The sequence below is a fragment of the Montipora capricornis genome, chromosome 6, assembly GCF_036669925.1.
Source record: "Montipora capricornis isolate CH-2021 chromosome 6, ASM3666992v2, whole genome shotgun sequence".
In the NCBI taxonomy this organism is placed as follows: domain Eukaryota; kingdom Metazoa; phylum Cnidaria; class Anthozoa; order Scleractinia; family Acroporidae; genus Montipora; species Montipora capricornis.
Window position 1 is genome coordinate 21,873,653 of NC_090888.1, and position 12,110 is coordinate 21,885,762.

General features: G+C 36.8%; 1 protein-coding gene across 1 annotated transcript; it reads right to left on the minus strand.

Annotated features, from left to right (window-relative positions):
- Positions 1-9,762: 9,762 nt before the first annotated feature.
- LOC138053411 (uncharacterized) lies at positions 9,763-12,072 on the minus strand. Its single transcript, XM_068900053.1, has 9 exons — positions 12,033-12,072; positions 11,765-11,874; positions 11,534-11,607; positions 11,316-11,428; positions 10,893-10,985; positions 10,600-10,700; positions 10,251-10,403; positions 9,988-10,107; positions 9,763-9,912 (listed from the first exon to the last, which is right to left on the minus strand). Exons 1-9 carry the CDS (start codon positions 12,070-12,072, stop codon positions 9,763-9,765), a joined length of 954 nt encoding a protein of 317 aa, XP_068756154.1.
- Positions 12,073-12,110: the final 38 nt, after the last annotated feature.

The window sequence follows — 12,110 nt, forward strand, 5'->3', positions numbered from 1 at the left end:
CTGTGGGCATGGGAACGAGGCAAAAATCAGATGAGAATGAACCAGCGGAATGTCCCCCAGCAGTAGGGGACAAGAGAAAGCTTTACGAGATTAACAGCGATGACGATCTGCTTGAAATAGATTCGTCACGTCCGATTTTTTCACAAAAGAAAGTACCGACCAAAACCAGTAAAACTGTGTCAAAAGACCTAATCGTCGTCAAAAGGCGCAAACCAGACAGCAAGCACGACAATGAGAGTGTCAGTGACCACGGAGAAAACGAAGAAAGCGAGAGCGAGAATGGTAATTCTTCCGAAGAACAGAGTGGTTACAGCGGCGCTGACAGTAATTGTCATAGAGGAGACGACGGCGAACAAGTTCTGCCTATAACGCGATCTCGAAAGAAGTTGTCACCTCTTAACTCGCCATTGAGGTCACCGCGAGTGCAAATCTCCCCACTGCGGACACCACCAAATCATTCTGAGTCCACAGACGGTTTAAAAATGGAAAGCATGGCGACTGGCTCGAATGAATGGCACCCAGCCTCACCAAGCGATCATGTTCAGTCACCGCCTTATCATGACATAAGGAAAAACATGGTGAGTGATTTGAATTCACCGACAGCAAACCGGCCTTCTAGTTGTGGTCAAGACAAAGACATTTCGGTGATAGAGACTGGAACCGAGCCACCCCCGATGCATATAAAGGAACAGTGTGTTGTGATGGAGATCCAGGCCAAGTCATACCCGATGCATATAGAGGAGCAACGCATCGCGCTTTCGTCTATCGAATTACCGGAACAGAACTTTATGTCAGGTGATGTCGACAGTTTGTTTAATGGAGGCCCGTATTAAACAGACGAAGATGAATGTCTGTATTGCCCAAAAGAAGAGGAAAGTCAAAATCGAATCAGAGACAAAACTCTAGCTGAGAATTTCGAAGGGCCACTCGGCATAATAGAATCAGAACAAATTACAAATGGTACAACAGTCATCAACAAAAGGAAAACAAAGATTCTGGTAGCCTCCTTTGATAGCGCTATGCGTGGAGTTTGCATGGCGGAGATTTTAAGAGACAGCAGAACTGGAAGATGTGGTTGCACAAACCAAAATGTGCCATACCACAAATGGAGAATTTGCGTATGACGTGAATGGAGACAAGATGTTGTTGTATTGCTTAGACACATATGTATCCCCAGAAATGGACAAATTTAAACACGAAGACGCGCTATATAAGGATCGGTACCTTAGTTACCTCAAGCTCAGTTGTCGCTCAACCGTCGTGGCATACGGACCGCTGAAAAAGATCTGGTGCAAATAAAGATAATATTTGAAGAAATTTGCGTGTGCTCTTTTCTATTTGCGTGTGCTCTTTTCTTGACTGTAATTATAACTTACCTTTGCAGCTACAGGAAAATCTTCGTCGCAATGGAAGAATATGTTGAGGTTTGCAGATGTTATGGAATTCTAAGTTTTTATCGCTTTTGGCACTAAGTTTGAAATTCGAATTGCGCGATAGGAGTGCTCGAGAAGAAAGTCAACGTTGGCATATTCCTAATTCTTTGCAGATGATCGTAAAGGTAAAGAAAAGTGACACTGAAATGTTTCGCGCCTTTATAAACCAGTGTCAAGGGGAAATTGTAACATTTAGGGAACCTGCAACTTCAAGGTCTCGAGCGCGGACCCTCCAACCGTCGGCTGAACCTCCAACAAGTTTCCGCGAATCCGCAGAAGGCGACAGTGTGGAAGTCTCGCAAGCAGATAGTACCCCGCCAAATGGTATTGTAAAGCAATTTTTTTGAATGTTGTTGCCTTTCCCGCCCAGTGCGATTTGAATACAATAGGAAAGAAACAAACTCTCAAGGTCGCCATTGGTATGCAAATTAGTTGTTTTAGGGTCAGCAAAGCTTTTGACACTTCTTTTGACTCTTTTCAAAACAGATGCTTCCTTGAATTGGCTATGATAATAAATATAAATCATAAGGACGATTTGGCTGTTCCCTTTGCATTAGCAATCTTTCTTTGTAGTATACTTGTTTTCTTTACGAATGTTGCGTTACAATTGATGACTTATGCATCCTTACAACAAGCAAATAAACCCTCGTGCACATATTTAGACGAGGGATAGACGATTTTGTTTCTGTGATCACAAAAACAGGACGACTGCTCGTTTAGAATTTTTGAAAAAGCTGACAGATCACGAGTTTAGAACAAAGAATGAGTGAGGGAAGTCATTACATAAACCAAACAATCTGACCTCAATTTTTCCTTTTTTCTCAGACGAAGGTCAACCTATTGATACTGCAATGTGCCTTTACTTTCGGCAAACTCCATGCGTGACTACCGAAAGTCGAGACCATCTTGGCTTCTGTGCAGCCCATGTGCAGAACCACGTAAGGAGGCGAAAAGACTATAAAACATATTGGAAGGCACTCAAAAATTGTGGTCTCTGGCAGGACCCAGTATATCTTTCGCGCAAAGTAGAACTTGGCGACCGAATTGAAGCTGTGCGCGAAAGAATGCCCAAATGTGTTGTGAAGGATGTAAGGACAAGATTCCCAAATCCTTTTGGGATACCATACATGGGTCACAAGAGGGAATAATACAAAAAAATGGACCTGTATTTTGTTTACCTGTTTACATGTACTTACTACATGTAGTATTTTCACGTACCAACATCCAAAACAACTCTATTCATACATACGATGGAATGCCGTTTTACAAAATAAAGCTGAAATAATAATTCCTTATGTGTGTATATATATATATATGAATTTATATGTAGTCCTGAACTAGGTCAAAAACATTTATTTGCTAGTCTGAGTTTCATGCTTTTCATGAAGCAATCATCAGGTAACTGCACGAAAGAAGGTATATGTGGCCGTAGAACACCATGTACAGAAGGATTTTCCTTCTTTGTGGCAGTTACCTGATGATTGCTTCGTAAGAATGACTTCCCTTATCAAAATTGAAGCATGGTTAGTATACTTTTTGTATACAAAGAGTATACACCGTTTGTACCTCACTGTTGTGGTGTACATATTTAGTATACATCAAATATACATCAAGCAAAATTTCATCTTGCCATTTAAGACTGATGTATACTATTTGTATATATCACCATTGCATCAGGGCTATGATGTATACTGTGTGTATACTACACACCCTCATTAACTCTGTGATGTATACTTCATGTATACATTACAGCTGCATTAAGACTTAAGTGTATAATTTTTGTATACAATGATTGTCCCAAATACCAAAATGTAACTTAACATCAAGAGTAACGTATATATTGTGTATACATCTAAGCCATGCGATGTACTTGGTTTTCAACATGAGGTATATTTACTGTCTACATTGGTAAAACTGTCTGAATGTGCAACTGATATTGACGACAATACAATTTTTTCAATGATACACTTTGATATCATTACCATAAAATCTCAGTTATGAGTAGGTGCATGTGTAAAACATTGATCTTAGGCTCTAGAAATTTTATGTCAAGTTGTAAATGTTAACCAGTCTTACAGCAATTTAGTTAGAAGGCCCCCTTGTAGAACCACTTGCTACATTACATAGTTCAGTCTGTGTAAAGCATATGCCATTACTACTGCAATACTATTTAAAGGTCACATAGCTCTCAAATAGCTATATAAACACCATTGAAAATCTTCACATAGTTTTTAAATAGCTATATATTGACTATGTTATCTGAAGTCCAAGTATACTTTTCACTTACATAGTAAAATGTATTCTATGCTTTTGGTATGTGATTGTAAAGCATAGTTTTCACATAGCACATCAAATGAAGAAAAGTTTACATTGCTTTTACATACTGCTATCTATTTCCTATGCATTTGCTATGTATTGGGATGAAATAGTTTTTACATATTGCTCCCACATAAACAACCAGGAGTGTAACATTTCCATATACTTTACATACTGCTATCTATTTCCAATGTTAAAGCAAAGGCTTGCTATATACTTTATTTACCATGTCTTGGGGTAAAATAGTTTTTACATAGCACTTACTAAACAAAAAACATGAAAAAACCTTACATAGACTTTATATACTGCTATCTATTGCCTATGTTTTGGACCTGTACTGCACCAACTAAAACAAATCAGGAGTTATGACATACATAGACTCTACATACTGGTATCTATTTCCTATGTAAAAGCAAAGGCCTGCTGTATATATTTACTACGCCTTCGGATAAAATAGTCTTTACATAGCACTCACTAAAAGAAAAAAAAAACAGCAATAAAAATCCAGATAGACTTTACGTACTACATCTATTTCCTACTGTATGTTGTTTAACATAAAAATTAAGCAAATTCCTAGGATTTCCAACTCATGCCATCAGCAAAACTCAGTGAGTTGGAACTCTTGGAAGTTTTTGGGAATTGAAAGCTAAAAGGGCATTGTGGACTATAGCTAGGAATATTCCATTCAATAATTTAACTTGAGGGTCACTTGAGTGAGTTGAAATTCTTGAGAATTTTGTGCAATAGCACTGAATGTGCCAGTGAGACAACAATCAAAGTTTAAGTGCCCTTTTAGGATTTGATTTCATCTACTGCCTTGAAAAAATGACTTCAACTTCAACCTTCAATACATATACAATATTTGTATAACATTTAACAAGGTTTGGTCTTATTCAAAGCATGCCAATGTGAATATGATATCTTTCGAGTTAATTCACTCTTCGTAATACATTATTTTCCTTAAAAAATGTCCTTTAAAGGCTCCAAACTTTGAACATAAAGTCACTCTGTACACGGAGAAATGAAAAAGAAAGCTTTTATTCCGATGTATTCAATAGATTGTGAGAAATACCAATCAACGGATTACCTTGCTCTCTGAGTCTCATAATTATTCCAAAAGGAACATGATGTATTACTCTTGAAAATTACACGCTCCAAGTCAGCACTTAATTCTTTCAATGAACTCCAGTATCTTTCGAATCTTGCTCATTTAAAATGAATCCGTAAAAAGATTGTCATCCTCCGCCATCTTGGACAACACGTAAGAGATAGGACTGGAAACTAGTGAGTCCTTTTTCGTTTTGGTCAGCAGTCAGCGGTAACCAGTCCAGCTCTTACAGGGCGGTTGTATTCAAACGTTTCATCTACGATCACGCTTTTGTGGTGACGATTTTTTGGTTAGTTTTACTCTTTAAATGCTGATCCACGCAAGGAAATACTCACAACAACTCAAGTTAAAAGGTAAGCGTTGTTGTTGTGGGAATAACATTTGATTTGATGCCTTATTGTCTTCAAAATGAGGAACGATTTACATGCATGTAGAATTCACATTTTCAGTTTCACACCTTCGAGTCAATTTGTGACGTTCGGAGACTCAATTTGGCTTAAATGCTATAGCCCTGTAAAAAGAATTGGTAAACCTTTACAAGAATAATGAAGTTAGATCAAATGGTGAAGCAAATGATTTGGAAAAAAAGTTCTCATACGGCAAGTTACATGTTTACGATTCACAATTGATTCCTTGTCGTAAAAATGCTAATTTCTGTCACTTAATCAATGCAGAAAATGCCTGAGAAAGCTATTATGGACGTTTGCAAGTAGAGACCCAAATTCATGAGTCTACTCTTCACACACTTTAATTGTAATAAAAATGATCAGTGATTTAAAGGAATCACTACATGCATCATTGAAGTGTATGTACTGTATTTTTTTTAGTTGCCGTGAAAGAGTATAAAGAGACAGCAAGGAAATAAGATCCTTTACAGCAGACAAAAATGCTTAGCAGCCAATTCTGCCTCCTCAACCAGTTATGGTTTGATGTATTTGGGGATCTCTCCTTGCAGACAAGTTTGTTATAGTTCAGTGGTTTATCTGAAATGTTTTAAAGCTTTTTAGTTTTTAAATTTAAAACAAAAACTCAATCCAAAGATTTTGGTATGAATTAAATGTTTAGGTTCATGCAATAAAAAAATGTAACTGCTTTGAAATCTGTAGTCTATTTTTTTTGTCTGTGAGCTACAGTAATAACTGTTAATAGCTTGACTACAATGGATTTTTTGTAGTTTCCAGCACATTTCTGATTTGATGGAATATTATTTTATAGGAGCAGGATAATTATGTATGTGTTGTGTATTTTCTGTTTCGAATCTATGTAGAAACTATGTTGAAACTATTTTTATTTTTGGACACAAAAACCCCATAACATAGCCTTTACATATGCTATGTAAAGGTTCCATTTGACTAGCTAAAACATAGCATTTCCTTTCAAAATATATAGATGAGGCATATGTATAACATAGGCTTTGAATAAGGCCTCTATATCAAATATATGTATATCAACATACCATTTACATATGGTCGTTACATAGGATTTACCTAGATTACACATAGTGTCTGGTTCTACAAGGGGGTGAACCTTGATACATGGTTGTGGCTGAGACGTCAATCCATTTCGCCCTTGTTAAACAGCCCCATGCAGGCCTATTACATGTATGTAAAAATTTAAGTCCTTTTCATACTGATTAGAAAAAATTCCCACAAAGGAAGTACTATCATTACATATCCACAGTCAACATAAGAGCATAATTGAACAATGTCCTCCACTGGAATGGCAGTGATACAATTGTCACTCCTCATGACTGGAACCAAATGAGGAACAGTAGCACCACTGTAAATATCATTAGCAATAACAAGGTTCTTGTCAGGTGTCAGAACATTCATCAAGGTATAATAAAGTGGTTTTTTACATTTGCATTTGTCATTGCAAACTGAAGGATTCGGACACTGCAATTTAATCTTGATATAAAACAAGATGTGTCCATAAACAAGGTGATGGATTTCCACTGCCAGGTTTGAATTTAACAGTATATTTGTTCCTTCTGGTCATTTGTGACAAGTTTACACTTAAGTGTGGTTTTCATGTTCTTTGCTGTTTTGTGGTAGGGTTCTCTCACTTTATAAGTTGATTCATACATGTACCAAAGTTTCAATTTTATGAGGTTTGGAAACTCATGGCACTTCCTTTCCAATGACCTTTTTTTCATTTTTAAAATAATGTCATACAATGCATTTTATACTGCAAAGAGATTGGCAAGCAACTTGACCCTGATTCAAGTGTTTTCACAATGATTAATTCATTGTAAAATTTTTTGACAAGATCACTATTGCAAGATTGTTTCCTTGGATCCTGCAATAGTTATACATGTAGAATTGTTATAATTAGTAAAATTTATTTTTATTTCACATAATTTTAAAACGAAGAGTATGGTTTCAGTCTAGAATGAAAATAAATTTCTGTCAGCAGTCAGTTATGATGACATTTGTGTTCCCTATTGCTATTGTATTCCTCCATGTTATACAAAGGTATACAAAATGTATACCCTGATGCCAACAACACTGACAAAGGCCTCAGTCCTGCAATAAGTATACTTTGTGTATATGTATACAAAATGTATACTTTTTGTGGTGTTTTCTGGTTACAAAATCTGCTAGTGCATTTACTGGTTTTTTTTCTTTGTGAGGTATACCTTTTGTATACTTCAAGTTGTTCCAAATTACTACTACAAAAAGTATACATCAAGTGTATACTAAAAGTATACATGTAGTATACCTCTAGTATACCCAGTGTAGTATACTTCAGGTACATACTGTGTATACTTAAAGTATAGTTTGTTTTGTTAAGGGTTAGTTCAAGTCTATGTATCTATTCAAAGCTCTAGTAAAACCATCGACCACGTTTTAGCTGATGATCAATTGAAACATTTATCATGTCAATATATATATGTATATATATATGTATATATATATATGTATATATATATATATATATATGTATATATATATATATATATATACAGTATTGTGAAAAAGTAATGAGAGCGAAATGCACGAATTTCGTTCTTTGTCCCTGCGAACTTTCGACGAAATTTCGCTTGAAAATTCGAGCGTCGTTTCGCGATGTTTCTAGCGTAATTTCGCTAAAACAAAGAGAGAAAATTCGCCGCATTTTCGAGCCCAGCGCGAAAATTTGCTAAAACAAAGAAAGAAAATTCGCCGCATTTTTGAGACCAGCGCGAAAATTCGCTCTAAAAACAAAGAGAGAAAATTCGCCGCATTTTCGAGACCAGCACGAAAATTCGCTCTAAAAACAAAGGGAGAGAATTCGCCGCATTTTCGAGACCAGCGCGAAAAACCAAAAGTGTAATTTCGCTTGTTGTACGCGAAATTTCGTAGTGTGGTTTGTAAAGATCGATCACATATCGATCGGCTATTCAGTTTTGTAAACAACTGCAGTCACTTTGACAGCACTTTAACGATCAGTACATGTATTTTAGAAATAGTTCAGTAGTTGTGTCCGTTTCAATTCTCTACAAAATTCGCCCTTTGTAATGTGTTTTTATTCATCTTTCTCGGCAGAGAAGACTCGACAAAAGATATGCAATTTCAATCCTTTGGTTGTGAGGAAAAACTGTTGTCAACAATGCAAAGCCTGTAAATATAGAAGAGCCAGCGAGTGTTATCTTGTAGCGTCACAGCGGCAAAAATGGTTCCCGGGTCTACATTTGTATTACACCAGAAGTGTTTATTGACATGATGTCTTATACATATGAAGAGCTTACTTACCAATTTTCAGGATAACTTTTAACCTTTTGGCAGGCGCCGGGCAAGTCACCGCAGTGAAAAAAACATCAATGATTCCATTTCCATTCGATGAGAAACTTTGAATTCAGCGGTAAAAGACTTTTACATAGCAGCTTCTTTGTTGTTATTTTTTTGACCAGGGAAGTGCACTGTACGATGCCTTTCGACTTTCATTCTACACATGTGCGAGTTGTCAAGTTTTTGTCACGACAGCAACAGGCCAGAGTGTATTAAAACGAGCTGTGATCTGGTATGAGTGAATGCGAATTTTCGCTCGAAATTTCGGAACGAATTGTCGGTCAAAGCGAATTTTCGCTCGAAAATTCGCGTCAATTACAACAATAGGCAATGCGAAAATTCGGCGAATTTTCTGCGAACTTTCGCGCTGGACAAAAATTCGCCATTTTTCGTCGAAAAGCCCCGAAATTCGCGCATTTCGTCGAATTACGTTCTCATTACTTTTTCACAATACTGTATAAAGCTATCCATTGATGCTGTACTTAGGACCTTCAGATGCACAATAAAGTTATTTCTATTCACAGCTATGACTGCTGCTAGTATCAAAATTTTTACCCCAGCCTCGACAATGCAAGTCCTCGAGTTTACTCGTGTCTAATAGTTATTTTACTGGTACTTGCATGGGGATCCCTGTGGCACCTAAAGGGTCAATCTAAGACATTTTCTGACTTCCACTAATTTTGATCAAGTCCTTTATAAGACAATTGGCTTCTTGGTCATTTCTAAGTTGTAGGCGATCAATTTCTGCCAAGTAGTGTCACAGAAATACTGACTATGGCTGACAAGTTATTTTAATTAAACCAAGGCACAAACTCTTACTGAGGATATACTCAACCCCCCTTCCCCCCCTAAACTACCTTTGGTTTGCTCTTATAAGTGCAAACTAACCTTTAAATCAAAGCTTATAGAGCCCCTAGATTTTGTAAAGGCATGTCTTGAGGGAGCCCCCCCCCCCCCTCCCAGGTTCTAAAACCGCTCCAAGAGGTTGCAACCGAAAATAGCAGCCACCTTTTTCAAAAATCAGTTAGATATAATATATTTGGATATAATCCATTTTCATGCATTTTATTCATTTAGTCATTCAAATATTAATATATTTTAGTATCTTCAGAAAAAAACCTAATGAATTAATTAGTTAATGTTGGAGATGGAAAAACTCCGACCAAATGAATTCTCTGAAACGGAATGTCTCCTCCACCAGTACCCTTATCTCTGCAAGCCTGTTTGGGTGTCGAGCATGCTGGTACATTTGGAGAGATGACACCTCGCGATTCACATTTTCATTCTGAAAGATATGACCAATAATTTATCAATCAAAAGTATGTTTATCTTCATGTGGATCACGATTTTACTACATTACCCAGTCAAGGACAGCTAATTCCACACGCATGTTGTAAGTGTCATCCCCAAAATGGATCCTTTTTGGTACATAGATTAGCATAACAGTATGGAGGGTCTCAATCCAGAATGTCTCCCTACACTAATAAGAAAATTAAAGAAAAGGATAAGTCACCATGTCATGTTTAACCCATAAGTAGACATAATGAACGCTCAAATAAAGAGATTCAGTGTTACAACAAGGTATAAAGATTTCTAAAGTGTCTACGAACAAGAACTAGATACCCGCATGTAATCAGCCGCATGTCGATAAATCGTTGTTCCAGATATGGCTTTCTTGTAAGCTGCTATAGCTCTTGCATCATTCAGCATTTTCTTACTCATAACATACCCCTCTGATTTGCATCTGGACCCCTCATTACATTTATCATGTTTACCCTGAAAATAAACAATGCAATGCTTGTTAACAAAATTTATTACTAACTAAAATAAACACCTGATAAGGGATCACTGCAAATTATTGACATTCAAATGTACTGAGTCAAGCAAACTGACTGAATATTTTTGCAGGACTGTGTATGACTATATATGTTACTGCTGTTATAAGTTGGAATACAGTTTATCTTTACGTTACCTGGTAGTGATCAATAACTGTTAGAAGGCTCTCCCTAAAGTCTTCCTCGTTTGGTGGACTGTTCTTCATGCAAAAGTACACGTGTGTCCGTGTGCTCTTCACTGAAGACATTACAAAAGAATAGTACAGTACGTGCAAAGATAAACTGAGAAGGAATTCTTCTCTGGGTTACATATCAAATCACTTTTATGAATGTTACACAGCACTTCCTGACAAGGATAAGATAACCACTTTTAAGCTGTCATTGCTAATGAACAAACAACAAAAACTGTGTTCTTGTAGTATTAACAAACCTTTGTCAGACAAATCTGAAAACCACTTGGTACCATGATCTCTTAAAGGGCCAGATGCCACTTTCTTCAAGGCTTTTGTTACTGACTTAGCACCTGGCAAAAAGTGTAGCATAACGTTTGTGATAGACAAATGTGGGCAAAAGTAGCTTCGTAAAAGGTATATCAACACATCTTATTGACCGATACTGTTTGTTACAATGTATATCTGTATTGGGTAACAAGCGAAAAGAAGGTCCTTATACCATGCCAAGAATCAAAGGAGTTGAGCATCTCTTTGGAGACTATCCAGTTTTTCAGCTGCAGGACAAAGTCATGAGCCACTTCCGAAATGTGAAATCCTGGCAAAGAAAATTTTCCAAATAAGTAACAATGGTTACAAAAATATAAGTTGTATCTATGCATCCACTACACTTTTAGATGCACCTTGTGTTTCAGTCAGAAGAGTAAGCAACTCCTTTGTCATCGGCACCTCCCGACTGACTGCAGTGACTTCTGAGGCCTTGCTCCAGTTCAAGACTCCGACCACTTTTTTGGTTCTTTCATGTTCCAAATAATAACAATGAAAGCAGTAAGTAGCAAAATTTCACTGTAATAAGAAGATAAACAATGATCTACAATTTAGGTCAGTACAAGAAACTTACGAGAAGGATAGAGCTGAAACTGTGGTATGTGCTGCTGATCTGCTAGAATCATGTCTTGCATCAGTAATAACACACTAGAAGATGAACACTATTATAAGATCAAATTATTGCAAGATGAATATGGATTTTTGAAAAAGTACCCACAAAACTACTTTCTTATAGTCCATCAGAAAGTTACCACTCTGGTTAAAGCATGCTTCGCAAGAAAACCATAAATTGCATTACACAAACCTCTCCATTGGTATAATAGCCAGGTCTGTTTTTCACTTCTTCTTGGGCAGCAACCATTGATTCGTTGCAAACCTTCTTCACCGTATCCATGTAATGAAGTTTCTTCAACACTGTAAATTTACAAACAATTTTTGCCACATCGATATATAAATATAGCACATGCGGTTTTCTTTTTTTTTGGCTTCCCTACGTCTTGTGGTAAAGAGTTTAGTTATTTAAGTTTCTAGTTTTCCTGGGCCATCTAGTTGTGTTGGGCCGTTTAGCTTACTCCACGTCTCGGAGAAATCACCGATAAGGTTTGTAATCATCGGTTTCAAGTTTGAACGTAATTTATTTTATCAATCAT